The sequence below is a fragment of the Callospermophilus lateralis genome, chromosome 3 (assembly GCF_048772815.1).
Source record: "Callospermophilus lateralis isolate mCalLat2 chromosome 3, mCalLat2.hap1, whole genome shotgun sequence".
In the NCBI taxonomy this organism is placed as follows: Eukaryota; Metazoa; Chordata; class Mammalia; order Rodentia; family Sciuridae; genus Callospermophilus; species Callospermophilus lateralis.
The window spans coordinates 119,765,453-119,791,946 of NC_135307.1; the positions used below are offsets into that span (position 1 = coordinate 119,765,453).

The 26,494-nt window shown below is 37.9% G+C and overlaps 1 protein-coding gene across 15 annotated transcripts in view; it reads left to right on the forward strand.

Moving 5' to 3' along the window:
• The window catches only part of Nrg4 (neuregulin 4), a 205,220-nt gene that overhangs the window by 163,230 nt on the left and 15,496 nt on the right, over positions 1-26,494 (forward strand). For 14 of the 15 annotated variants that reach the window (XM_076851185.2, XM_076851186.2, XM_076851197.2 and 11 more), the window contains one exon: positions 6,945-7,024. In XM_076851185.2, the coding sequence (XP_076707300.1) occupies positions 6,945-7,024 (80 nt within the window). Of the gene's footprint in view, positions 1-6,944; positions 7,025-22,634; positions 22,717-26,494 lie in introns of all 15 variants that reach the window. The other variant, XR_013155375.1, reaches the window with a different exon arrangement.

Sequence of the window (26,494 nt, forward strand, 5' to 3'; positions counted from 1 at the left end):
TAAATATTTAGGTGTTTTGGGCATGATGACTATAGTGAGGGTGGGTCTACCTTCTCCTAAATATTTAAGTGAAGTCTGTTTTAAGTTAAGTCTTGAATATGAAAGAAAAAAACAACTTATGCAATACTGGAAATAAAAGTTTAAGACATGTGGTTATTTTGTAGAATTTAGAGCCTACTGTACTGTAGGCACTGTGCTTCACATAATTAATCCCATACTGAATAAGGAAGACTTGTTCCCTAACTTCATAGGAGATTTAAATCTATGTAGAGAGAGACAAATAAGCAGGCAATTAATTTGGGAAGACGGTAACTCATAAGAGACAAAAGGAAAAATTACTTTCATGGAGAATGCTGTACACTGAAGATTACTTTCATTCATCAGTTTTAATCTTCAGTGTTTTTTGAAATTGTGTGAAAATGTGAAATTTATTAAATTTAGGAGTTATCCAATATCATAACTCATCATTAATATTTATTAAATGCATACTGTATGCTATTCATACTTGTGAAAAAGAGCTGAGAATAATCATAAAAGAGGTGCAAGTTGACTTAAGAAGTTCATATTCTAAAAAAAAATATGTAGGTAAAATAGTATTTCATAAAATATTGATTTCTCTCTCAATTGTTTTATGTCAAGGAGTAATTAAGATTTGGAGGGAGTTCTTTTTTAAATATGTGGTATCATGTATTTTATTTCAAAATACATCATGAAGGCAATCCAGTAGGTTTTTCTCTCTCATAATTTTAACATCTGACTACTTCAGATACAAAAAGTTACATACAAGCCCATTGGATCAGGTTGTGTTTCCCAAATATAGCCGTACAATAGCTTTCATTCCCACATACTCTTCTGCAATGTGATCTTGCCACTCTCCCATCAAGAGGTAGTTTATTTCTCTAAATCTTTGAATATGGGCAGGCACTATTATTCCTTGGGCCATAGAATTCTGTTCATTTCAGTTTTGAAGTGGCCTAAAAGCTTCTGCTTCTTGCCACCCATACACAGGATGCTCCCATATAGAATCCATCCTTATCTTGTAAGAAATCTAAACAGCACAAAGAACCAGCCCCACAGCCAGTGACAACTGTCGGCCATTTAAATGAGCCATCTCAGACGTCCAGTTCATTTGAACCTTTGGTTGACTCCTGACTTAGCTGCTGATTGCCTATAATCGCAGAGACTCCAAGCTAAAAATGCTCAGCTATCAACCCACAGAACCATGAGCAATAATTTTTTTTATTTCACTAAATTTAGGGTGGGCCAGGTGCAGTGTAATGCCTGTAATCCCAAGTGGCTCAGGAGACTGAGGGAGGCTGAGGCAGGAGGATCGCAAGTTCAAAGCCAACCTCAGCAATTTAGCGAGGCACTTAGCAACTCAGTGAGACCCTGTCTCTAAATAAAATATGAAAAAGTGGGCTGGGGATGTGGCTCAAGTGGTATTGCGCTCGCCTGGCACGCGTGCAGCCCGGGTTCGGTCCTCAGCACCACATACAAAGATGTTGTGTACACCGAAAACTAAAAAATAAATATTAAAAAAATTCTCTCTTTCTCTCTCTCTCACTCACTCTCTCTTTTAAAAAAATAAAATAAAATATGAAAAAGTGCTGGAGATGTGGCTCATGGATGAACACCCCTGGGTTCAATTCTCAGTACAAAAAAAAAAAAAAAAAATTAGGGTGGTATGTTATACAGTATTAGATAATGAGAACAGACATTGGGATTTGATTTACCCTTGACTTTAAATGTGTAAATGTCTGGAATAGTGAATGATCTATTCTTATTCTAGTCTTCTAAACATTTGTTAGTCAGTATGCTAAGGGGAAAACTAGCTGATTAACTGCTCTAGTGCTGGCTTTGGATAGAGTTTTAAACTTTTAATTGGATAATGAATTACTCTTTGTACCAGCAGTTATGATAGTCTAGGTTTGGCTGTAGTAACTATCAGTGTACTATGATTTGAATTTAGTGAGCTCCAAATTTTATGCATTAGAAACTTAATTCCCCAAGTAATGAGGGTTCTACCAGCATGAATGAATGAGTAATCACTAGAGTGGCTTTGTTATAAAATAAGTGCTCTCTGGCTTGCTGGCTCTGTCTCCTCGCCCTCTGCCATGACAAGACCCAGATCAAAGGCCCTCATCAGTTACTGAGCAAAATACCAGTGCTTGTAAATTTCCCAGTCTGTGGTATTCAGTTTTAGCAACAGAAAAAAAGAAAGACTAAGACACAACCTTAATAGTTAGTGACTCAAAATGTTAAAAGACTATTCCTCATATTTAACATGCAATTATTATGAGCTAGTACACATGGTTTTGCTAATCATATTCACTTAAGGACTGAAATTATGGAGTAATCACTAATTTCAGTGCTGTCAGTTGTCAAGCCAGAGGGAAAAAAGAGCTGGAGGGTCTTACACTTGAAATGATCTGCCTGTGTGACACACATCACTGCCTACTTAATTAACTGGCCAGAACAAGTTTCATGATCCTACTCAATTACAAAGAGTGTCAGAAAATGCAGTTCAATCATTTGCTTATAAGTTAGAGAACCAGAAGTACATGTCTAACAGTTATCAAAAGTCTTAATAAGGAAATTCGATATTCTACTGGGATTTGTTGCCAGTGATTTGTATGGTTTTTAAATCCATAAAATTTAATATTGCTATAATTATCCAAAAATTAAATTATTTTGTCAATCCATAGAGTTTGTGAAGAGCATGATATGTTGTACCCCACAGTACTCAATGCCACTGAGCATCAAAGTCTCAGATATGATACCTTCCTATTCATAGTTGCTCCCCAGACTGCCAGAATTTAGAAATATTTTTAATATGAAGAGCACTAAAGTAGACAAAATAATGTCTTTTTGGTAGAAAGCATAGTCATAATAGAAGAAAAAGATTATATAAGAACAATTGGTTCTAAATAAAAGAAGGGGGGGGAAAATTCTTTAATTACAAATGCTATGTGGGTTTGCATTCTTCCTGAATTTAGACACTCTGAAGTGGGAGGTGGGTGGTAAGAATATAAACTAGTCCAGGCTGGAAATGTTCCCAGGCTGTTGACAGAAACAAATACAAATCAATGCTGGAAGAACCTACTTTCATTCTTTACCTTAAAAAGCATCTTAACATCATAAAAAGAATACCAAACAGAAGAGAAGAGATACCATTAGTTAGAACTAACAGAAATAACTGATAGTAGACTCAGATATTCAAAATTTTTACTTTTCAGAAGAATCAGATGTGATATAAATTAATTATGTTTTATATCTATCAAAAAATAAATGAGAGACTTAAAAATAAGCAGATTTTACAAAGACCAAAACAGAACTCCAAGAAATAATTATAATTTTTAAAAACTCAGTACATGTCTTAGTTCAAGAGAATTTATTTAAAGATTAGCTAAGGGCTGCCAGCTATGGGTCAACTCATTAGCATATGAAAAGAAACCAATCATTTCAGAGATTCCAAGGATTATATGAATTGTGTGCCAGGAAACAGGGACTAAGACTCCATTCTCATGACCTGATTATCTCCCAGAAAATCCTATCTCCAGATACCATCACACTGGGGAAGACTTCAACATATGAATTTCTTTTGGCCTTCGGGGACACAAGGCAGTATATAAAATTAGCAAAGTCTCAAAATACAAATCAAAATTTGAAATATAAAGGAAAATTAAACAAAACTACTATAATAGTTAAATTGTAATGTATGACTCTCAGAAATTTATAGGGAGATAAAAATCAGTAACATAAGATTTTAACAATATAATTAACAAGGTTAATCTACTATTTATAGTACCCAATAGCTACAAAATTCTTTACAAGCTCATACAGAATATTTTTGAAATTCTTCTGTCAATAAAGAAGTTTTTATCACAAGAGGCAAGAGGATCATAAGTTTGAGGCCAGCTTTAACTACTTAGCAATATCCTGTCTCAAAATAAAAATAAGATCTGGGGCTATAATTCAGTATACATGAGGGCCTGGGTTCCAGGCCCAAACAAACAACAACAACAAAAACCCAGGCCCAGTTTTACTAGTGAGTTTCTTAAAACAAACCACATTGAAGATAGATAAACAGGAATATTCACTTATTCTTTTTTTAGACTAGCATCATTTTGACACATCTACAAAGTGTATTAGTCTGCTAAGGCTGCCATGACAAAATGCCACAGACTAGGTACCTTAAATAACAGAAGTTTATTTTCTCCCAGTTACAAAGATTAAAAGCCCAAGATCAAGATGCCACTGTAGTTGATTTCTGGTGAGGCCCCTCTTCCTGGCTTGAGATGGCCATTTCTCTGGGTGTGCATGAAGAGGAAAAAAACCTCTCTGGTGTCTCTTCCTATTATAAGGACACCCATCATTTCGGATTAGGGCCCTACCCTTAGCCTAAAATTACCTTCCCTAAATACCACCTTCAAATACAGTCACGTTGGGAGTTTAGGGCTTCAACATATGAATTTTGTGGGGACACGATTTAGTTCATAACAGACAACATTATATATTAGAACTCTCAGATGAAACAACCAGTAGGATGTAAATGCGTGTGTGTGATACACACACACACACTTTTTAAGAAACTGACTCAAGCAAAAGGTAAACATGTAGATAAATGGGAAAAATAATTGAATTTATAAAAAATGAAAGATCCAGAAAATAAACATGCAAGCCTTGCAACCTTTTTATAGAATTGCAAGTCATACCCACAATGAAAAACCATTATTTCACCTGTGAGCCTGGCAAAATAAGTTTTTTAAATCACAGCCAGACAATATAAAATGGTTTTATTTTAAAATTTGAAAAGTTTTAACACTTTTGAATCAGTTTGCAAATACCTTGTAAAGCTGAACAAGTGTGTGCCCATTCTTCTTCTGGCTACAGATACCTGATAAATTCTTACAGATGTTTACCAGGAGTTTATAGTAGAACGGGTTATAATAATAAAAATATTGAAAAGTACCCAAGTTCTCATGAACATGAAATGGACAAAAAGTTACATCATTCAAAAGAACAATATGTAAGAGAAGAAATGAACTACAGTTACATATATCAACCTGGATAAATCTTACAAACATAATTTTGGGTGAAGAAGCAAGTTACAAAAGAAAACATGACAACAAAATTCCATTCATATAAAGTTTAAAATGAAGCAAACCCAAATAACATATATATATATATATATATATATATATATATATATATATGTATATGTATGTACACACACACATATTCATATACACACACATGTGTATATGATACATGTATACACACACACACATACACACACACACGGTAGGTATAAAGAAAGGAGAGATACTGGTTACCACAAAATCCAGGCAGGTGGTTACTACTGGTGTGGACAGGAAGGATTCAGTTAGAGAAAGTACACATAGGGCTTTTGAGATATGTTCATAGTGTATTTCTCATCTCATGCTGGGTATATGTATATTTATTGTTCATTGTCTAACTTTATGTATTTTATTCACCCTTTTTGTTTGAATGCTTTATTTCACAACTAAGCAACAATTTGCTCATAAAAGTTAAACACATTCATTTTAGAACATTTGGAAAATGGGCATAACTTTAATCCATGAGAAAAAATAGCATTCTTACAAAAATGACTGATTTCCACGGTTGTAATGTTCTTGAAATCTTGTACTTTCCATTTTCAAATGACAACATAAGCAGAAGTAATTTTTATGTAATTATGTGAGTAAAGATGTGCCAAGAGCAGAATTAATTTGAAAAATAACATGAGTAGCTATTACTCATGAAATCTAGAGATTAGATTTGGATCTGTTATATACCAACCATGTGAAATGTATTTGTCTTTTGGAAATGTGGTTTTAAGAATGAAACCAAGGGCTGGGGTTATGGCTCAGTGATATAGAGCTTGCCTAGCATGTGTGATGCACTGGGTTCAATTCTCAGCAGCACATATAAATGAATAAAATAAAAGTTCATCAACATCTAAAACAATATTTTAAAAAAGAATGAAACCAAGTCATTGTTTACTATAACAGTTTTTGGTTCCCTTAGTGGTTTAGTAACTACTTAGGGTCATCTTTGAATGAGGTCCATATGATACCTCACCAATGCTAACCTCTGGGCTAGAATCAGTAGCTTTCAGAAGTAGGAGCAATTCTACATTGAGAAAATATATGCCATTTTGCTAAGGTAAAATGGTTTTGAATTCATTTTCATTAATGTAAGTAAATAACTCTGAGTATTGACATATTGAAAAAATTAAAGCAACTTTACATTCCAAATTTTTATTTAATATTTCAAGTAGTTTTTAATAAAAATCTGTCATGATCACATAAATTCTAACCTATATTCATTGGTCAGATGATTAAAAAAAAAAAAAAAAAACCTGATAAGCTATAACCTTAAAGAAGGTCCAAAATGGGGGCTGGAGCTGGGGCTCAGTGGCAGAGCACTTGCCTTGCATGTGTGAAGCACTGGGTCCAATTCTTAGCACCACATATAAATAAATAAAATAAAGACCCATTGACAACTAAAAAAAAAATCTTAAAAAAACAAGAAGGTCCAAAATGAATTTTTTAAATGCCATTAATAGAATAGTTCACTAAAGCCACCCTATGTCAGATGAGGGTCCAACTAATAGTGGAAACTAACCTCTTGAAAAGGCACAAAAATATTCCTGTTACCCTAAAATGTAGTAGCTATGCTGCCATAAAGGAAGAAGGCTAAATGGCATCACCACCCCTGACTGCCCTTTAAATGACCTTCCACGATGGTGCATTTGTTAAATATGGCAGCACTATTTTAGGGCAGTCCTGATGGTTTCAGGTAGTTGTGGAGTTAAAATAAACCTCCAAATATTCAAGTTTAAACTTCCTTTCTAGTTCTTCTGACATGCTTTTCAGTTACCCATTTTTCATTTGTGTTTCTCTCCTCTCTGCTGTAAGGAAGGGCCACCTTCAAAGAACCAGTTCAGCCCAGTGTGATATCAACCTGGTAGAGACGAGCAGTACCAGAGCACACCACAGTGAGTAAATTCATGTTTAAAGTCCTGGATGAGACTTCTATTGTTACATGTAAAGATTTGAATCCATTAAAAAAAAAAAAAAAAAAAAAAAAGTTGACCTTAAGAATTTTCAATGGATTTTGTGCTAGGCACCACTTTTCATGTGAAGATAAGTTTCCTATTAGCAGTATGACACAGGTCATGTTCCCCCCCACCACCTAAAAAAATATATATATATATATATATATATATAAGTGTTACATAAAATTACAATGTTAGCTATAATGTGCTACACGGATATGAAGAACTAGTTTCCAGAAGTATTCTGAAGTGGACTGGCCTATGAGGAGAAGGAGTTTTGCCTGTGTGGGTAAACAAATCACTGAGAAACTTACAGACAAATTAACAGTTTAAAACTGTCTGGAATAGCAGGCACTGAATTTGCTTCCTTTCACTTGAAATAAACAAAAATACATAAACAATGGTTTTCAAGACATTGACATTAGGCAACAAAGTACTGTGAGGGATGGGAATCAGACAAGATGAGCCAGTGATTGCCTTAGATTCCTGCCTTGAAAGCTTCTAGGTTGCAGTGCAGTATCAGGGAACCCAGGCTGAGTTTGGTGAATTCCCTGAGTTAAGAAGATGGAGCTGAAAGTCCTTGAAAAGATGAGTGGTGCCCCATATTCACACAGGGCCTCACATTCATGGGTCTTAGGAAGGTTACACAAAATGTGTTTCCCCAGGAGCAGGGAATGATTTGCCCTAGGTTAAGAGCTGCTCCAGTCCTGTCTAACAAACCTTAAAAACATGAACTGACAGAATCAAATTGTTTCTAATAATCGCATTATAATAATATAAAAAGTATACAGTATTCAACAGGTAATTTCATAGTGTTTCACATTCAATAAAAAATTACCAACCTGCAAAGAAGCTGGAAATGCATTTAAAAATGAGAAACACCTAATACATTGAAATTCCCATAGATATTAGAAATAGCAAGCAAGCATATTAAATGTTTATTGTAAATATAGTCCATGTAGTCACAAGGTGAGACATGGAAGATTTTTTTTTTTTGCAACCCAAAGTGAATTTCCAAAGAAATGAAATTGAAAACAAGTGTGTGAAATAAAAAATGTTGGATAGTAAAAATGTCAGATGACAAAACTGTAAAAAAGATTGGTGAATTTGAAAATACAACATTATAAACTATTAAAAAAGAAACAAAAAAAGTTAAGTGAAAAAAATCAATAGTGAATTATGTGACAAATTCAGGCAGCATAATATTGTGTTAACTCGAGTTCTAGGAGGAGATAAGAGGGGAGATAGAAAAAAATATTTAAAGAAATAGCCCATTTTTTCAGATTTTATAAAAACTATCAAAGTACAGATATAAATTGTTTAATAAACACTACACTTAAGAACCATAAAGAGCTGGCTGCAGTTGCACACGCCTGTAATTCCCACAGCTTGGGAGGCTGAGGCAGGTGGATTGCGAGTTCAAAACCAGCCTCAGCAAAACCAAGGCATTTAGCAACTCAGTGAGACCCTGTCTCTAAATAAAATACAAAATAGGGCTGGGGATGTGGCTCAGTGGTTGAGTGCCCCTGAGTTCAATCCTAGTAGTAGTAGAAGAAGAAGGAGGGGGGAGGGGGATCTAGGCACATCATAATCTCTCAAGACTAATGATTGATTTTATAGGCAGCCAGATAAAGACACTTTACATATAGAGAAGCTAAGATAAGGATGACAAAGGATGACAGCAGGCTTCTTTTAAGGAACAGTCTAACCCAGAAAGGAGCAGAGCAACTATAATGATTTTTTTTTCTAATTAAAAGGCTGGGGATGTAGCTCAGTGGTAAAGCCATGAGGCTCTGGGTTTGATCCATGACACTGCAAAAAATTAAAAAGATAAATCTAGAATTTTATATCTTGGAAAAAATATCTTTCAAAAACAGGGCAAAATAGAAAATCAATCTTGAAAAAGAAGAACAAAGTTGGAGAATTCAGTTTCTGATCTCTAAATTTACAATGAAGACCCCAGTAACCAAGACAGGGTAGTGCTGGTATGAGGATGGACAGAGACCCGTGGAATAGAATTGGGAGTTCGGCAATAAGTGCTTGTTTATTTCTTTAAATGTGTCATGGGAAAAATAATGGTCTTTTCAATAGAAGGTACTAGAAAACTGTATAACCACTTACTAAAGAATGGATTTAAACCCCTACCTCAATATATAAAAACTAACTCAAAATGGATCAAAGTCAAAACCATATATTACTCTTATTAAAATAGATAGGTGTAAATCTTTCTGACCTTAAGCAATAGATTCTTAGAAATGATTCCAAAACTATCAGTAACAAAGGTATAAATAAACTGTATTCATCAAATTCTTTTTTTTTAAAACCATTTGTGCCTTAATGATTCCTTCAAGAAGGTGAAATTTACAGAATGGAAGAAAATTTTTCAAATCATGAGATAAGGAACTTGTATCCAAAAATCATAAAGAATACTTACAAGTCAATAATAAAAAAACAGCTAGCCCAATTTAAAAATGGATGGATCTGAAAAGATAGTTTTCCAAAGAATGTACAAATGACCAATAAGCACACCAAAAATTCTCATCATTAGCCATCAGGAAATGAAAATCAAAACTATAATGAAGCTGGACATGGAGAAGCTGGACATGGTGGTACACACCTATAATGACGGTGACTCAAGAGGCTGAGGCAGGAGGATCACAAATTCAAGGCTAGCCTCAGCAACTTAGTGAGACACTGTCTCAAAAATTTAAAAAGGGCTGGGGATGTAGCTCAGTGGTTAAGCGCCCCTGGGTTCAATCCCTGGTACAAAAACAACAACAACAAAACTCTATAATAGATTATCACTTCTTGCCCATACGGATGACTGTATTAAGAAAGAACAATAACAAGAATGTGAAGAAACTGGAGCTGTTGCACACTGCCAGTAGGAATATAAAATGGAGCAGCCACTTTGGAAAACATTCTGGAAGTTTCTCCAAAGTTTGTGTGTAAAGTTACCTTATGACCCTGCGATTCTACTCCTAGGTATACACCAAAGAGAAATGAAATGTATCCACACAAAACCTAAAACATTACATTTCATGAATGTTCATGGCAGTATTATTTATAATAAAAATTTCTATCTATGGGGCTGGGGTTGTGGCTCGAAGATAGAGCGCTTGCCTAGCATGAGTGAGGCACTGGGTTGGATCCTCAGCACCACATAAAATAAAATAAAGATATTGTGTCCACCTATATCTAAAAAATAAATATTTTTTAAAAATTTCTAACTAAATGACCATTTTTACTACATTAATTACATTTTTACTACAGAAAATTATTAGGCAGGAGACAGAAAGGAAGTAGTTAGTAATACATGCTACATGTAATAGGGATGAACTTTGAATACAGTATTTGAAACTGAAAGAAGCAAGTTACAAAGAAAACATATTTTGTGATTGCATTTATACGAAATGCCCAGAATAGGCAAATTAACTACAGAGACAGAAGCAGATTAATTGTTGCCTCGCATTGAGTAAAATTAGAGAAATTAGAGAGGTGATGGCTAAGGAATGGAAGTTTGCTTTAGGGGAATAAAAATATCCTAAATTTAACTACAGTGATGGTTACACCATTCTGAGTACTAAAAGCCACTGAATTGTACGATTTAAATGGATGAATTATATGGTATATGAATTGTATTCAATAAAGCTATGAATCAATTAAGTAATAAAAAAGTGAAGGCAAATAGAGTTTTTTTCAGACATACAGAAATTGAAAGTTGAATGAATGTGTCATCACCAGATCCATACTAAATAAATGCAGAAGAAAGTCTTCCAGGCAAAACAACAACGATATCAGATGTGTAATATGAACTTATTTAAAGGAATTAAGAGCAGATCGCCCTGCGGCTGGAGTCTGCGGCGCGCACTGGGAAACGACGGGCTGGTGCCGCAGAGATACAGCGATGCTGATTCTGCGGGCTCCTGCCAGCTAGGCATTTGCTGAGCTCGGAGCTGAATTCTGGGTTGGAGACGGGGAAGGAAACGGTCCAGTTCGGTTCTCCACACCGGTCAGACCACGGAGGAAGCCAGCGGCCACCATCTTGGAGAGCTGACGTCACCATCCTTGTTTTTGACTGATTGCAGCTCTTTCAGCTATAGATCAGGTAATTTCAGGCTGACAATTGTCTGCGTCTCGCAGACAAATTGCTCAGACTTAGTGCTAAATAACACGCGGAAACTGCTTCCTGGAGCCTGCTCCTATCAGAACACGCACCGAGCCCGGAGCGGCGGAGCTCCGACTACCGGAGCTGCTCTGGCCCAGGGCTATAGAACCCGCGGAAACTGCTTCTTGGAGCCTGCTCCTGTCGGAGCATGCACCAAGTCCGGAGAGGCCGAATTCTGGCTCCCGGAACTGCTCTGGCCCAGGGATAAAGATCCCGCGGAAACTGTCTCTCGGTCCGGGTCCTGCTGAATACTGTGAAGGCCAGAGGGGCGGAGCAGAGCCGCCGCCAGAGCCCGGATCAGGTCCAGCGACCCGCAGGCGTGGTGTCGCGTCGCTCCGGCTAGAGCAGGGGCCGAACAGAGCCGCCGCCTGCACCCGGAAGAGGTCCAGCGACCCGCCGGCGTGGTGTCGCGTCGCTCCGGCTAGAGCAGGGGCCGAACAGAGCCGCCGCCAGAGCCCGGAACAGGCACAGCGACCCGCCGGCGTGGAGTCGCGTCGCCCCGGCTAGAGCAGGGGCCGAACAGAGCCACCGCCTGCGCCCGGAAGAGGTCCAGCGACCCGCCGGCGTGGTGTCGCGTCGCTCCGGCTAGAGCAGGGGCTGAACAGAGCCGCCGCCAGAGCCCGGAACAGGCCATGCGACCCGCCGGCGTGGTGTCGCGTCACTCCGGCTAGAGCAGGGGCCGAACAGAGCCTCTGCCTGCGCCCGGAACAGGTCCAGCGACCCGCCGGAGTGGTGTCGCGTCGCTCCAGCTAGAGCAGGGGCCCAACAGAGCCGCCGCCAGAGCCCGGAACAGGCCATGCGACCCGCCGGCGTGGTGTCGCGTCGCTCCGGCTAGAGCAGGGGCTGAACAGAGCTGCCGCCTGCGCCCGGAACAGGTCCTGTGACCTGCCGGCGTGGTTGTCAAAAAACCCCAATTGGAGTAGGGGGAAAGCAGATCCTCCACCCGCGTCCGCAAGGTAGGCAGGCCTGTGACAGTCTGGCAGAACAGCCCCAGCGGCCTGCTGACGTGGTAGACACGTCACACCACTTGGGGGAGGGGCAGAGCAGAGCCGCTCCCCGAGCCTGGATCAGGCCCAGCGGCCCGCCAGCGTGGCAGTCACATCACTCCATTTGGAGTAGGGGCAGAGCAGAGCCGACGCCCGAGCCTGCAAGGTAGACAGACTTGCGACCGACCGGCGGAACAGGCCCAGCGGTCTACTGGTGTGGTAGACACGTCACACAAATTGGAGGAGGGGCAGAGCAGAGCTGCCTCCCGGAGCCCGCTAGGTAGACAGACCCGCGTCCGACCGGCGGATCAGGCCCAGCGGCCTGCTGGTGTGGTAGACACGTAACCCGTCATCCCAATTGGAGTAGGGGCAGAGCAGAGCCTTCTCCCGCGGTCGGTGTAGGCCCAGCGGCCCGACAGCGTCGTAGTCACGTCAACCCAATTGGAGCAGGGACAGGGCAGAGCCGCCACTCGCGCACAGAACAGGTCCAGCGACCTGCCGGTGTAGTAGTCAAGACACCCCAAGTGGAGTAGGGGCAAAGCAGATCCTCCACCCGCGCCCGCAAGGTAAGCAGGCCTGTGACAGACTGGCGGAACAGGCCCAGCGGCCTGCCGGCGTGGTAGACACGTCACACCACCTGGGTGAGGGGCTGAGCAGAGCCGCAGCCCGGGCCCAGAACAGGCACAGCGACCTGCCGGCGTGGTAGTCACGACAACCCAATTGGAGAAGGGGCAGAGCAGAGCCGCCGCCCACGCCTGCAAGGTAGTCAGATCCGCGACTAACTGGTGGAACAGGCCCAGGGGTTCACGGACGTGGTGACGTGGTAGACAAGTCACACCAATAGGAGGAAGGGCAGAGCAGAGCCGCTGCCCGCGCCTCCAAGGTAGGCAGACCTGCGACCGACTGGCAGAACAGTCCCAGCGGCCCGCCAGCGTGGTAGACAGATCACCCCATTTGGAGGAGGAGCAGAGCTGCCGCCCGCCCCTGCAAGGGAGACTTTTCAACTATACAAGAGCAATATAAATATATAGGGGGAAAATTTCAAAAACACAACAGTTTCACTAAGCAGAAAGAAACACGAGCAATATGAAAAGACAAGGAAAGAAAGGACCACAAGCAATGCAGGTCAACTCAACTTTAGAAGAGGTTATAGCTGCAGCAGATGGAATGTCAGATAAAGAATTCAGGATATACATGCTGCAAATGATCTGGAGCCTCAAGGAAGACATTAGACAGCAAAATCAGACAATGAAAGATCATTTCGACCACTTCGACAATGTATTACATAAACAAATCCAAGAAGCAAAAGATCAACTATACAGGGAGATAGAGGTAATAAAAAACAAACAAACAGAAATCCTAGAAATGCAGGAAGCAATAAACCAACTTAAAAACTCAATTGAGAATACTACCAGCAGAGTAGAACACTTAGAAGATAGAACATCAGACAATGAAGACAAAGTATTTCAACTTGAAAAGAACATAGATAGCTCAGCAAAACTGTTAAGAAACCATGAGCAGAACATCCAAGAAATATGGGATAATATAAAGAGACCAAACTTAAGAGTCATTGGGATACAGGAAGGTATAGAGGTCCAAACCAAAGGAATGAACTACCTATTCAATGAAATAATACGAGAAAACTTCCCAGACTTGAAGAATGAGACAGAATCCCAAATCCTAGAAGCATACAGGACGCCGAATGTGCAAAATCATAAGAGATCCACACCTAGACACATTATAATGAAGATGCCCAACATACAGAATAAGGAGAGAATTTTAAAAGCTACAAGAGAAAGGAAGCAAATTACATTTAGGGGTAAACCAATCAGGATAACAGCTGATCTTTCAACACAGACTCTGAAAGCTAGAAGATCCTGGAATAACATATTTCAAAAACTGAAAGAAAATGGGTTCCAACCAAGAATCACGTATCCAGCGAAATTAAGCTTCAGGATGGAAGATGAAATTAAAACCTTCCACGATAAACAAAAGTTAAAAGAATTTGCAGCTAGAAAACCATGTCTTCAAAACATCCTCGGCAAAACATTACAGGAAGAGGAAATGGAAAATAACAATGAAAACCAACAGTGGGAGGTAGGACAGTAAAGGGGGGGAAAAATATTCAAAAAGGAAAACAAACCATGTATAGTAACATAAATAAACAATTATGGCTGGAAGAACAACCCATATCTCAATAATAACCCTAAATGTTAATGGCTTAAACTCACCAATCAAGAGACACAGGCTAGTAGAATGGATCACAAAACAAGACCCAACAATATGCTGCCTACAGGAGACGCATCTGATAGGAAAAGACATACATAGACTGAAGGTGAAAGGTTGGGAAAAATCATATCACTCATATGGACTTCGGAAACAAGCAGGAGTGTCCATACTCATATCAAATAAAATAGATTTCAAGCCAAAGTTAATCAAAAGGGATAAAGAGGGACACTACATACTGCTCAAGGGAACCATACACCAACAAGACATAACTATCATAAATATATATGCCCCAAACAATGGTGCAGCTATGTTCATCAAACAAACTCTTCTCAAGTTCAAGAGTCTAATAGACCAACATACAATAATCATGGGAGACTTCAACACACCTCTCTCACCACTAGACAGATCTTCCAAACAAAAGTTGAATAAGGAAACTATAGAACTCAATAACACAATTAATAACCTAGACTTAATTGATATATATAGAATATACCACCCAACATCAAGCAGTTACACTTTTTTCTCAGCAGCACATGGATCCTTCTCAAAAATAGATCATATATTATGTCACAGGGCAACTCTTAGACAATATAAAGGAGTGGAGATAATACCATGCATCTTATCTGATCATAATGGAATGAAACTGAAAATCAACGATAAAAGAAGGAAGGAAAAAACATGCATCACTTGGAGAATGAACAATTGGTTACTAAATGATCAATGGGTTATAGAAGACATCAAGGAGGAAATTAAAAAATTCTTAGAGATAAATGAATGCACAGACACAACATATAGGAATCTATGGGACACATTAAAAGCAGTTCTAAGAGGAAAATTCATTGCTTGGAGTTCATTCCTTAAAAAAAGAAGAAACCAACAAATAAATGATCTCATACTCCATCTCAAAATCCTAGAAAAAGAAGAGCAAAACAACAGCAAAAGAAGTAGAAGGCAAGAAATTATTAAAATCAGAGCTGAAATTAATGAAATCGAAACAAAAGAAACAATTGAAAAGATTGACAAAACTAAAAGTTGGTTCTTTGAAAAAATAAATAAAATCGACAGACCCTTAGCCATGCTAACGAAGAGAAGAAGGGAGAGAAATCAAATTACTAGCATACGGGATGAAAAAGGCAATATCACAACAGACACTTCAGAAATACAGAAGATAATCAGAAACTATTTTGAATCCTTATACTCCAATAAAATAGAAGATAGTGAAGGCATCGATAAATTTCTTAAGTCATATGATCTGCCCAGATTAAGGCAGGAGGATATAGACAACCTAAACAGACCAATATCAATTGAGGAAATAGAAGAAACCATCAAAAGACTACCAACTAAGAAAAGCCCAGGACCGGATGGGTATACAGCAGAGTTTTACAAAACCTTTAAAGAGGAACTAACACCAATACTTTTCAAGCTATTTCAGGAAATAGAAAAAGAGGGAGAACTTCCAAATTCATTCTACGAGGCCAACATCACCCTGATTCCTAAACCAGACAAAGACACTTCAAAGAAAGAAAACTACAGACCAATATCTCTAATGAACCTAGATGCAAAAATCCTCAATAAAATTTTGGCAAATCGGATTCAAAAACATATCAAAAAAATTGTGCACCATGATCAAGTAGGATTCATCCCTGGGATGCAAGGCTGGTTCAATATACGGAAATCAATTAATGTTATTCACCACATCAATAGACTTAAAAATAAGAACCATATGATCATTTCGATAGATGCAGAAAAAGCATTCGACAAAGTACAGCATCCCTTTATGTTCAAAACGCTAGAAAAACTAGGGATAACAGGAACTTACCTCAACATTGTAAAAGCAATCTATGCTAAACCTCAGGCTAGCATCATTCTGAATGGAGAAAAATTGAAGGCATTCCCTCTAAAATCTGGAACAAGACAGGGATGCCCTCTCTCACCACTTCTGTTCAACATAGTTCTCGAATCACTGGCCAGAGCAATTAGACAGACGAAAGAAATTAAAGGCATAAAAATAGGAAAAGAAGAACTTAAATTATCACTATTTGCAGATGACATGATTCTATACCTAGCAGACCCAAAAGGGTCTACAAAGAAACTATTAGAGCTAATAAATGAATTCAGCAAAGTGGCAGGATATAAAATCAACACGTATAAATCAAAGGCATTCCTGTATATCAGCGACAAATCCTCTGAAATGGAAATGAGGACAACCACTCCATTCACAATATCCCCCCAAAAAATAAAATACTTAGGAATCAACCTAACAAAAGAGGTGAAAGACTTATACAATGAAAACTACAGAACCCTAAAGAGAGAAATAGAAGAAGATCTTAGAAGATGGAAAAATATACCCTGTTCATGGATAGGCAGAACTAACATCATCAAAATGACGATATTACCAAAAGTTCTCTATAGGTTTAATGCAATACCAATCAAAATCCCAATGGCATTTCTTATAGAAATGGAGAAAGCAATCATGAAATTCATATGGAAAAATAAAAGACCCAGAATAGCAAAAACAATGCTAAGCAGGAAGGGTGAATCAGGCGGTATAGCGATACCAGACTTCAAACTATACTACAGAGCAATAGTAACAAAAACAGCATGGTACTGGTACCAAAACAGGCGGGTGGACCAATGGTACAGAATAGAGGACACAGAAACCAACCCACAAAACTACAACTATCTTATATTTGATAAAGGGGCTAAAAGCATGCAATGGAGGAAGGATAGCATCTTCAACAAATGGTGCTGGGAAAATTGGAAATCCATATGCAACAAAATGAAACTGAATCCCTTTCTCTCGCCATGCACTAAAGTTAACTCAAAATGGATCAAGGAGCTCGATATCAAATCAGAGACACGGCGTCTGATAGAAGAAAAAGTCGGCTACGATCTACATACTGTGGGGTCGGGCTCCAAATTCCTCAATAGGACACCCATAGCACAACAGTTAATAACTAGAATCAACAAATGGGACTTACTCAAACTAAAAAGTTTTTTCTCAGCAAAAGAAACAACAAGAGAGGTAAATAGGGAGCCTACATCCTGGGAACAAATCTTTACTCCTCACACTTCAGACAGAGCCCTAATATCCAGAGTATACAAAGAACTCAAAAAATTAGACAACAAGATAACAAATAACCCAATCAACTAATGGGCCAAAGACATGAACAGACACTTCTCAGAGGAGGACATACAATCAATCAACAAGTACATGAAAAAATGCTCACCATCCCTAGCAGTCAGAGAAATGCAAATCAAAACCACCCTAAGATACCATCTCACTCCAGTAAGATTGGCAGCCATTATGAAGTCAAACAACAACAAGTGCTGGCGAGGATGTGGGGAAAAGGGTACACTTGTTCATTGTTGGTGGGACTGCAAATTGGTGCAGCCAATCTGGAAAGCAGTATGGAGATTTCTTGGAAAGTTGGGAATGGAACCACCATTTGACCCAGCTATTCCCCTTCTCGGTCTATTCCCTAAAGACCTAAATAGAGCATGCTACAGGGACACTGCTACATCGATGTTCATAGCAGCACAATTCACAATAGCAAGACTGTGGAACCAACCTAGATGCCCTTCAATAGACGAATGGATAAAAAAAATGTGGCATTTATACACAATGGAGTATTACTCTGCATTGAGAAATGACAAAATCATAGAATTTGGAGGGAAATGGATGGCATTAGAGCAGATTATGCTAAGTGAAGCCAGCCAATCCCTAAAAAACAAATGCCAAATGTCTTCTTTGATATAAGGAGAGTAACTAAGAACAGAGTAGGGACGAAGAGCATGAGAAGAAGATTAACATTAAACAGGGACGAGAGGTGGGAGGGAAAGGGAGGGAGAAGGGAAATTGCATGGAAATGGAAGGAGACCCTCAGGGTTATACAAAATTACATACAAGAGGTAGCGAGGGGAAAGGGAAAAATAATACAAGGGGGAGATATGAACTGCAGTAGAGTGGGTAGAGAGAGAAGAGGGGAGGGGAGGGGAGGGGAGGGGGGTAGTAATGGATAGGAAAGGCAGCAGAATACAACAGACCCTAGTATGGCAATATATAAATCAATGGAAGTGTAACTGATGTGATTCTGTAATTTGTATACGGAGTAAAAATGGGAGTTCATAACCCACTTGAATCAAAGTGTGAAATATGATGTATCAAGAACTATGTAATGTTTTGAACAACCAACAATAAAAAAAATTAAAAAAAAAAAAAAAATAAAGGAATTAAGAACACTGGAAATGGAAGTTACATGGATAAATAATATGGGTTGTTGTTGTTTTTTTTTTTTTTTTTTGACTATGTTGGTGATTGAACTTAGGCCTTTGCACATGCCAGGGAAGTGCTGTACCACTGAGCTATATCATCTGACCTAATGTCTTTTTCTTACTCTTTGAATCTACATAAGAGATAACTGACCATTTCATAATGACAAAATACATAGGTTGGGAGCGGAGCAATGGAAATATCCTATTGTAAATCTCCCATGCTACATGTCAAACAGGGTAATATCACCTGAAGGGAAACCACAGCAGGTCAAAGATGCATGTTGCACACCCCATTGCAACCTCTCAATGTCTAAATTCCCCAATTAGAAGGTACAGATTATAAAACTGGATTAAAACTATTTATTATATGCTACCTATAAGAAATCTACTTTAATTATAAAGATGCAAATATAAATCTACATGCTAACATTAATCACAAGAAAGCTTGAATGGCTATACCAATATTAGACAAAATAGATTTCACAGCTAAGAATATTATGAAGGATAAAGATTGTCATTTCATAAAGGGGGCAATTTGTTAATAAGTGTAATAATACTAAATATTTATGCACTATGATAGTTAATTTTATGTGTCAACTTGGCTGGGGCTATGGTTTGGTCAAACATTATTCTGGATGTTTCTATGAGAGTGTCTTTGGATGAGATTTGCATTTAAATTGATGGACTCTGAGGAGAATATCAGATTAGCCTCCATAATGTGTGTGTGCCTCATTCAATCAGTTAAAGTCCATAGAACAAAAGGCTGGCTGCACCAGAGAAAGAAATCCTGCAAGCAGATTGCTTCAGATTTTATCTGCAACATGGGCTCTTCCTTGTTCACCAGCAGGCTGCCTCTGAACTTCAACTGCAGCTTTCTCCTGAGTCTCCAGCCTGCCAGACTCCCCATCTGATTTTGGACTTCCCAAGTCTCCACAATTATATAAGTCAATTCCATAACATAAATCTCTTTCTGTATATACACATATTCTGTTGGTTCTGTTTCTCTGAAGAACCCTCACTAATATGCACCTAAATGCAGAACTTTTAAAATACATAAAGCAAAACTTATGAAACTCCAAGAAGAAAATAGACAAATCCATAATTATGACCAGAGATTGTAATAGTGTAATCCTAATAATTGGCAGAACAGATAGATTAAAAATTAGTGAAGATATAATAGATTACAACATAATTATGACCAGAGATTGTAATAGTGTTATCCTAATAATTGGCAGAACAGATAGATTAAAAATTAGTGAAGATATAATAGATTACAACATAATTATGACCAGAGATTGTAATAGTGTTATCCTAATAATTGGCAGAACAGATAGATTAAAAATTAGTGAAGATATAATAGATTTCAACAGTATCAACCTTTTGGACCTGATTAATATGCAGAATACTCCATCTAACCAACAGAACCATATTCTTTTCAAGTACCCCAAATATTCACTGTGAATATAACAAGTTCATAATATAATAAACTGGTTCACATAACAAATCTCAACACATTAAAAAGGATACAAGTCATGCGAAATATGTTTCTCTGACCACAATGAAATAAGAAAGTAATAACAGAAATATCTCTGGGAAAAAAACTTAAAATATTTGGAAACTCAATAACATGCTTCTAAATAACCCAAGAGTCAAAAAGAGGGAAATTAACCTTTTCCACTGAATGAAAATGAAAGCATACCTTCTCAAAATTTATAGCAGTAAATACCTAAATTAGAAAAGAACATTCTCAAAGCAATGATCTCATCTTCTCTCTGAAAAGCCTATTTAAAAAAAAAAAAATCCAAAGGAAGAAGAAGAAAAGACATAAAGGGGGCTAGGTTTGTGGCTCAGTGGTAGAACACTAGCCTGGCATGTGTGAGGCACTGTGTTCACTCCTCAGCACCACATAAAAATAAATTTTAAAAATAAAGGTATTGGGGGCTGGGGATGTGGCTCAAGCGGAAGCGCGCTCGCCTGGCATGCGTGCGGCCCGGGTTCGATCCTCAGCACCACATACAGACAAAGATGTTGTGTCCGCCAAATACTAAAAAAATAAATATTAAAATTCTCTCTCTCTCTCTCCCTCTTTCTCACTCTCTCTCACTCTTTCTTTAAAAAAAAAATTTAAAAAAATAAGGGTATTGTGTCCATCTACAACACACACACACATATGAAAAGACATAAAGGCTAGTGTAGGAATCAATGAAATATGAAACAAAAAAGCAATAGAAAAAATCCATAAATCATTGTAACTAAAAGCTGGTTCTTTTTAAGATCAATAAAATTAGTAAATTTGTAGGCATGCTGGTTAGGAAAAAAACATGACATAAATTAACAATATGGAGAATAAGCTAAGTGGCATTCCTACCAATAATATAAATATCAAAAGGATAAATAAATAAGGGGAGATTTGAAATAACTTAAGACAAATATTTTGAACATCAAAAACTAAGAAAGCACTCTCAGAGATAACTTGAATAGCCCCATATGTATTCAAGTAGTTGAATTTGCATATAGAAACTTTTCCACAATGACAATTCAGGCCCAAATGGCTTACCTAGTGACTTCTGCCAAACTTCCAAGGAAGATACAATTATTCTACAGAAACTCTTCCTAAAAATATTGTAAAAGAGAGGATACATTTTATGTGATCAATTAATTAGTAGTTTAGCAAAGTTGGAAGACAGGATCGATATTACAAGGTCAGTTGTGTTTCTATGTATCAGTAACAATTGGATATGCAAATTTAAAAAATAATACCATTTACAGTGATGTGAAAAGATGTGGAATACTTTTTCAGTGAAATCTGTAAGAGAAGTGAAATTAAGACCACCTAGATAGAGGGATGTACCATGTTCACAGGTTAGGAAGATCCAATATCGTTAAGATGTCAGTAATCCTCAAATTGACCAATAGAGGCAATGCCATTCCAATAAAAATTCCAGCAGATATTTTTATGGCAGTTGATAAGATAATTCTAAAATTCTTCCAGAAATGCAAAGGACCTGTAACAGAGAAAACAGTTTTGAAACAAAGTTGAAGCCTCAGCTATCTGATTTCCCGACTTGCTATAGAGCCACAGTGTCGTGCTGACATCAAAACGGATACAGAGGTCTATAAATAGGACGTATTTGCAAATCATGTTTGATAACGAACTCTTTCAACTCAATTATTGTATACATTTAATGTATTAAGAACTTGTTCAATTATTTTCAACTCAAGAATTAAAGAAAACCAAAATTTGGGCAAAATATTTTATTAGACATTTTATCAAAGAAAATACACAAATGGCTAATAAATGGCTAATAAAAATATAATAAATAATAAATATATGACATTTTAGGGAAATGAACAAGAATTAAAACCCAGGGAAGTTTGGCTACCAGACCCATGTTTTTCTCATGGACTTAGGCTTCCACGGTGTGGGCGGGAGCCTCAGGATTCCTTGGCTAGAAAAGCTTCTGTCTGCACATCATAGCCCCAGTTAACCATGGGATATTTTGGTCCTTGTATTTGATATTTTCTTCCATTTATTACCATATGTTACTTTCTTTGTTGTTAGAGTGACTCAAGTTACTCACTGTAGCACTTTTTTCCCCCTCAACCAACCTTCTAGATTGATTATCTTCAAAAGATCACCAGGTTTTTTAGAATTTTGGGTAACAGAGTACTGAACTTGTGTGAGTCTAGAATACGGATGCTGACAAAACTGTGTTCTGAGAAACACTGCAGGGCAGGCTGCTGGGAATTTGGGGTGTTCTAGGTTAGTTCACCTACACTCTAGCAGAAGCTATGAGTTTAAGCATGTGAATATGAGGCCAAAGCAGGTAGGTATATATGCGAAGGAAAACTGAGATGGAGAAAACATCTCAATCTTAATTGTTTTCCAAAGGTCATGGAGACCACTGAAGAAACATCAAGCGGACTATATCTTTGTTTTTATTTTACAAAAGCAGAAAATGAAACACCATAAGGTAAAATGAAGCAAAAATGTAATCTCTTCTTCCTTAAACTTGAGACAGTAACTGTCACTCCATGAAATAGCCTGTTGTGCTGATAGGCGCATGTGCTTCTGTATGTGTATCAGCTGGTATGCAACAGGCCAGTGGTGGCATTAGTAGTATGCAAGTCACAGTAGTCCAGCATGATTCCCCAGCAAGCTAAGGTGGCAAGGCAAAGGAAGCAAACTTCCTCACAACCAGAGAGAAACCCTCAGGAATATATGGAGATAGCAAGAAAAAAATGATGAAAAAATGACTAGTTTAGAGTTTCAAAACACATCTCACCCTTTGCTCTATCCAGGAAGCTACAACTACACAGAGATGAAACATCCAAGATGACATATAACCTAGTGAGTAGACAGAAGCATTGACGGATAAAGACATCGCTATGTCATATTTTTAATATTGATGAAAATGGTTTCTGTTAAAAGTGATTTAGTTCAAGGATTTTTATCTCAAAGAAACATAAACTTGAAAGTTTAAGGCTGAAAAAGATGGAATAATTCTTAAAGCATATGCCAATGCAAATTTAGGATTGTTAATCTTACTACACAGGTTACTAAGTCCCAAACCTGTTTTCCTCAAAAGGCCTGTAGTTTTTAGTGCATGATTTTGCAGAATGCCAAATTTTCATCTTTTTAGGGGCAACACGGAGAATTAGCTAGGTCAAGTGCTCCATTTTTTTTCCACCTGTTTAAATTACATTTTTAAACATAATAGAAAAAAAAAAGCTATAGTGACTGTTAGTATAAAGTCTTGCAGCAGATTGGAGGGTGGGTTTTCTGACCACCAAAGGTCTAGGGTTGGCAAAGAATTGAGGCAGAGGAGCAAGCACCAGCGATGCGCAATCCCATTGACAAGCCACGTCTTTTTCAAAACTGGTATGCACGCTGGGTCTTCTACACAGTCTGGCCCAGTGTAGGCCCCGTATATTAAATTTGTCACTAGTGTTTAATTTATTCATCCATTCACCATAAATCACTATTTAACAGATGAGTCTGAGGTACTGAGAAAGTAGAAAAAAATGATGTGATTCTTTAAATTTAAGACTTTTAGAAAAAATTTAGATTATAGTCCCCAACTTATGATTTGACTTAACAATCGTTCAAGTCATTATTTTTCTATTTTATGGTAGTGTGAAAGTGATACACATTCAGTAGAAACTGCACTTTGAATTATGATCTTTCCTGAAATAGCACATGTGCTCATCCCCTTCTGATGCTGACCAGTAGCAGCAGCAAAGCCCTGCTTGTCAGCCACATGATCAGAAGGGGAACAACCGGAGGCCCACAGCACTATAGCTAAGCTCTGATGTTTGGTAGGTTAAGTGTACCAGATATATTTTTGTCTTTTGGGTATTTGACTTACAATAGGTTGGGAGAATGCAATCCCATGGTAAGGAGCACCTGTATGGGAAAGCTGAGCAACAGTACAGAGTCCCCCCATGCTCCTCTCCCTCATCCTTTTCCTGTTAGGAAACACCCTACACCAGTGCAGCACATTAGTTTAAATTAATACACCAACATCAATACAGTCTTATCAACTAAAGTTCATAGTTTACATTAAAGTTGCTCTTTTTGTGGTAGTTTTACAGATTTTGATGAATGTATAATACCACATATCCACTATCACAGCATCCTATACTATTGATAGTAATTTCCATGCCCTAACAATCTCCTGTGCTCCATGTGTTCACTCCTCCCTCTCTCCCACTGAACTTCTGGCAACCGCTAATGTCTTCTGCTTTCTCCAGAATGTCCTACACTGGAGATCATACAGTATGTGGTCTTTCAAACTGGCTTCTTTCACTGAGCAATATGCATTTATGTTTTCTTTCCTTGTAGCTGGAGTTATTTCTAACAGCTAACCCATATTTTTTTTTCTTTTTGGTGGTTTTTAATGTATTTTTATTATTTTATTTTTTAATATTTATTTTTTAGTTGTAGATGGACACAGTACCTTTATTTTATTTGTATTTGATGCTGAGGATCAAACTCATTGCCTTACGCATGCTAGGTGAGCGCTCAACCTCTGAGCCACAACCCCAGCCCCTGGTGCATTTTGATAAAATATAAAGTTTACTGTTTTAACTACTTTAAGTATATAGTTCAAGGACATGAGGTACATTCACATTATGTACAGCCATCACCACTATCAATCTCTATATGATCCCATATTCAATCTTTGTACTCCTTAAATAATCCCCCTTTTACCCCTCTCCCCAAATCCCTTGATGGACAGTAACCACTGCTCTACTTTGTCTTTATGAATTTCAGTATTCTACATACCTCACATAAGTGGAATTGAATGGTATTTGTCCTTTTGTGACTAGCTTATTTCATTTGACATTTTTTTTAAGACTCATGAAAATTTAATTCCTTTTAATGGCTGAATATTCCATTGTATAGATAATATATTTTGTCCTTTAACCTACCAGTTATTTCCAACTTTTGACTACTAGGAATAGTGCAACATTGAACACTGGGTGTATAAATATACCCTCAGGCCCATACTTTCAATTATTTTGATATATTGTAATAGGAAATACAATGGATTAAAACTGTTTTCTATAACTGTACTTCTTTATAGTTCCATCAGCAATGCATAAGAATTGCAATTTATCTGCATCCTTGCCTGTGTGTGTGTGTGTGTGTGTGTGTGAGAGAGAGAGAGAGAGAGAGAGACATCCTATTGTATCTCATTATAATTTTCATTCTTGTGCTCACTAGCCATCTTTATATCTTCTTTGGAGATTTAAGTCCTTTGCCATTTTTAAATCAGGTTTTTTGTGTTATCATCCCATTTTAGTTCTGTATGTATGTATTTTTTTAAGAGAGAGAGAGACACACACACACACACACAGAGAGAGAGAGAGAGAGAGAGAGAGAGAGAGAGAGAGAATGAGAATTCTTTGATATTCATTTTCTAGTTCTCAGCGGACACAACATCTTTGTATGTGGTGCTGAGGATCAAACCCAGGCCACACGCATGCCAGGCAAGCGCGCTACCGCTTGAGCCACATCCCCAGCCCTGTATTATTTTTTTAATATTTATTTTTTAGTTTTAGGTGGACACAATATCTTTATTTTACTTTTATGTGGTGCTGAGGATCAAACCCAGTACCTTATGCATACTAGGCAAGCACTCCACCACTGAGCCACAACTCTAGCCCCAAATTCTGCATGTATTCTTGATGTTAAATCCATACATTGTGCAAATTGCAAATATTTTCTCCCAATCTGAGGATTGCCTTCTTACTCTCTTGAAATAGTACCCTTTCATGCATAAAATGTTTAAGTTTTGATGAATAGTTTGGTCTATTTTTCTGTTATTGCCTACAATTTTGTTGTCAAATACAGCAACCTTAGGGTTCCTTATTTTCTTCTAAGAGTTTTAGTGTTAGCTCCTGTGTTTAGGTCTTTGGACCATTTTGAGTTCAGTTTTATATATGGTGTTAGGTAGGATCCTACTTCATTTATTAGCACATGCCTGTCAAACTTGCACAACACCACTTGTTGAAAATAGCCTTGGTACTTTTCTCAAAAAACATTTCATTATACAGAGGTTTCTTTCCTAGGCTTTTCTATTCCATTGGTCTTTACATGTCTTTTTATACCAGAATCAGAGCATTCTGAAATCCAGGAGCATGAGTCCACTCACTTTGATTTGGCTGTTCAGGGTCTTTTGAGATTATATCTGAACTTCAGTGAGCATTTCCCCATTTTGCCAAAAAAAAAAAAAAAAAAGTTTT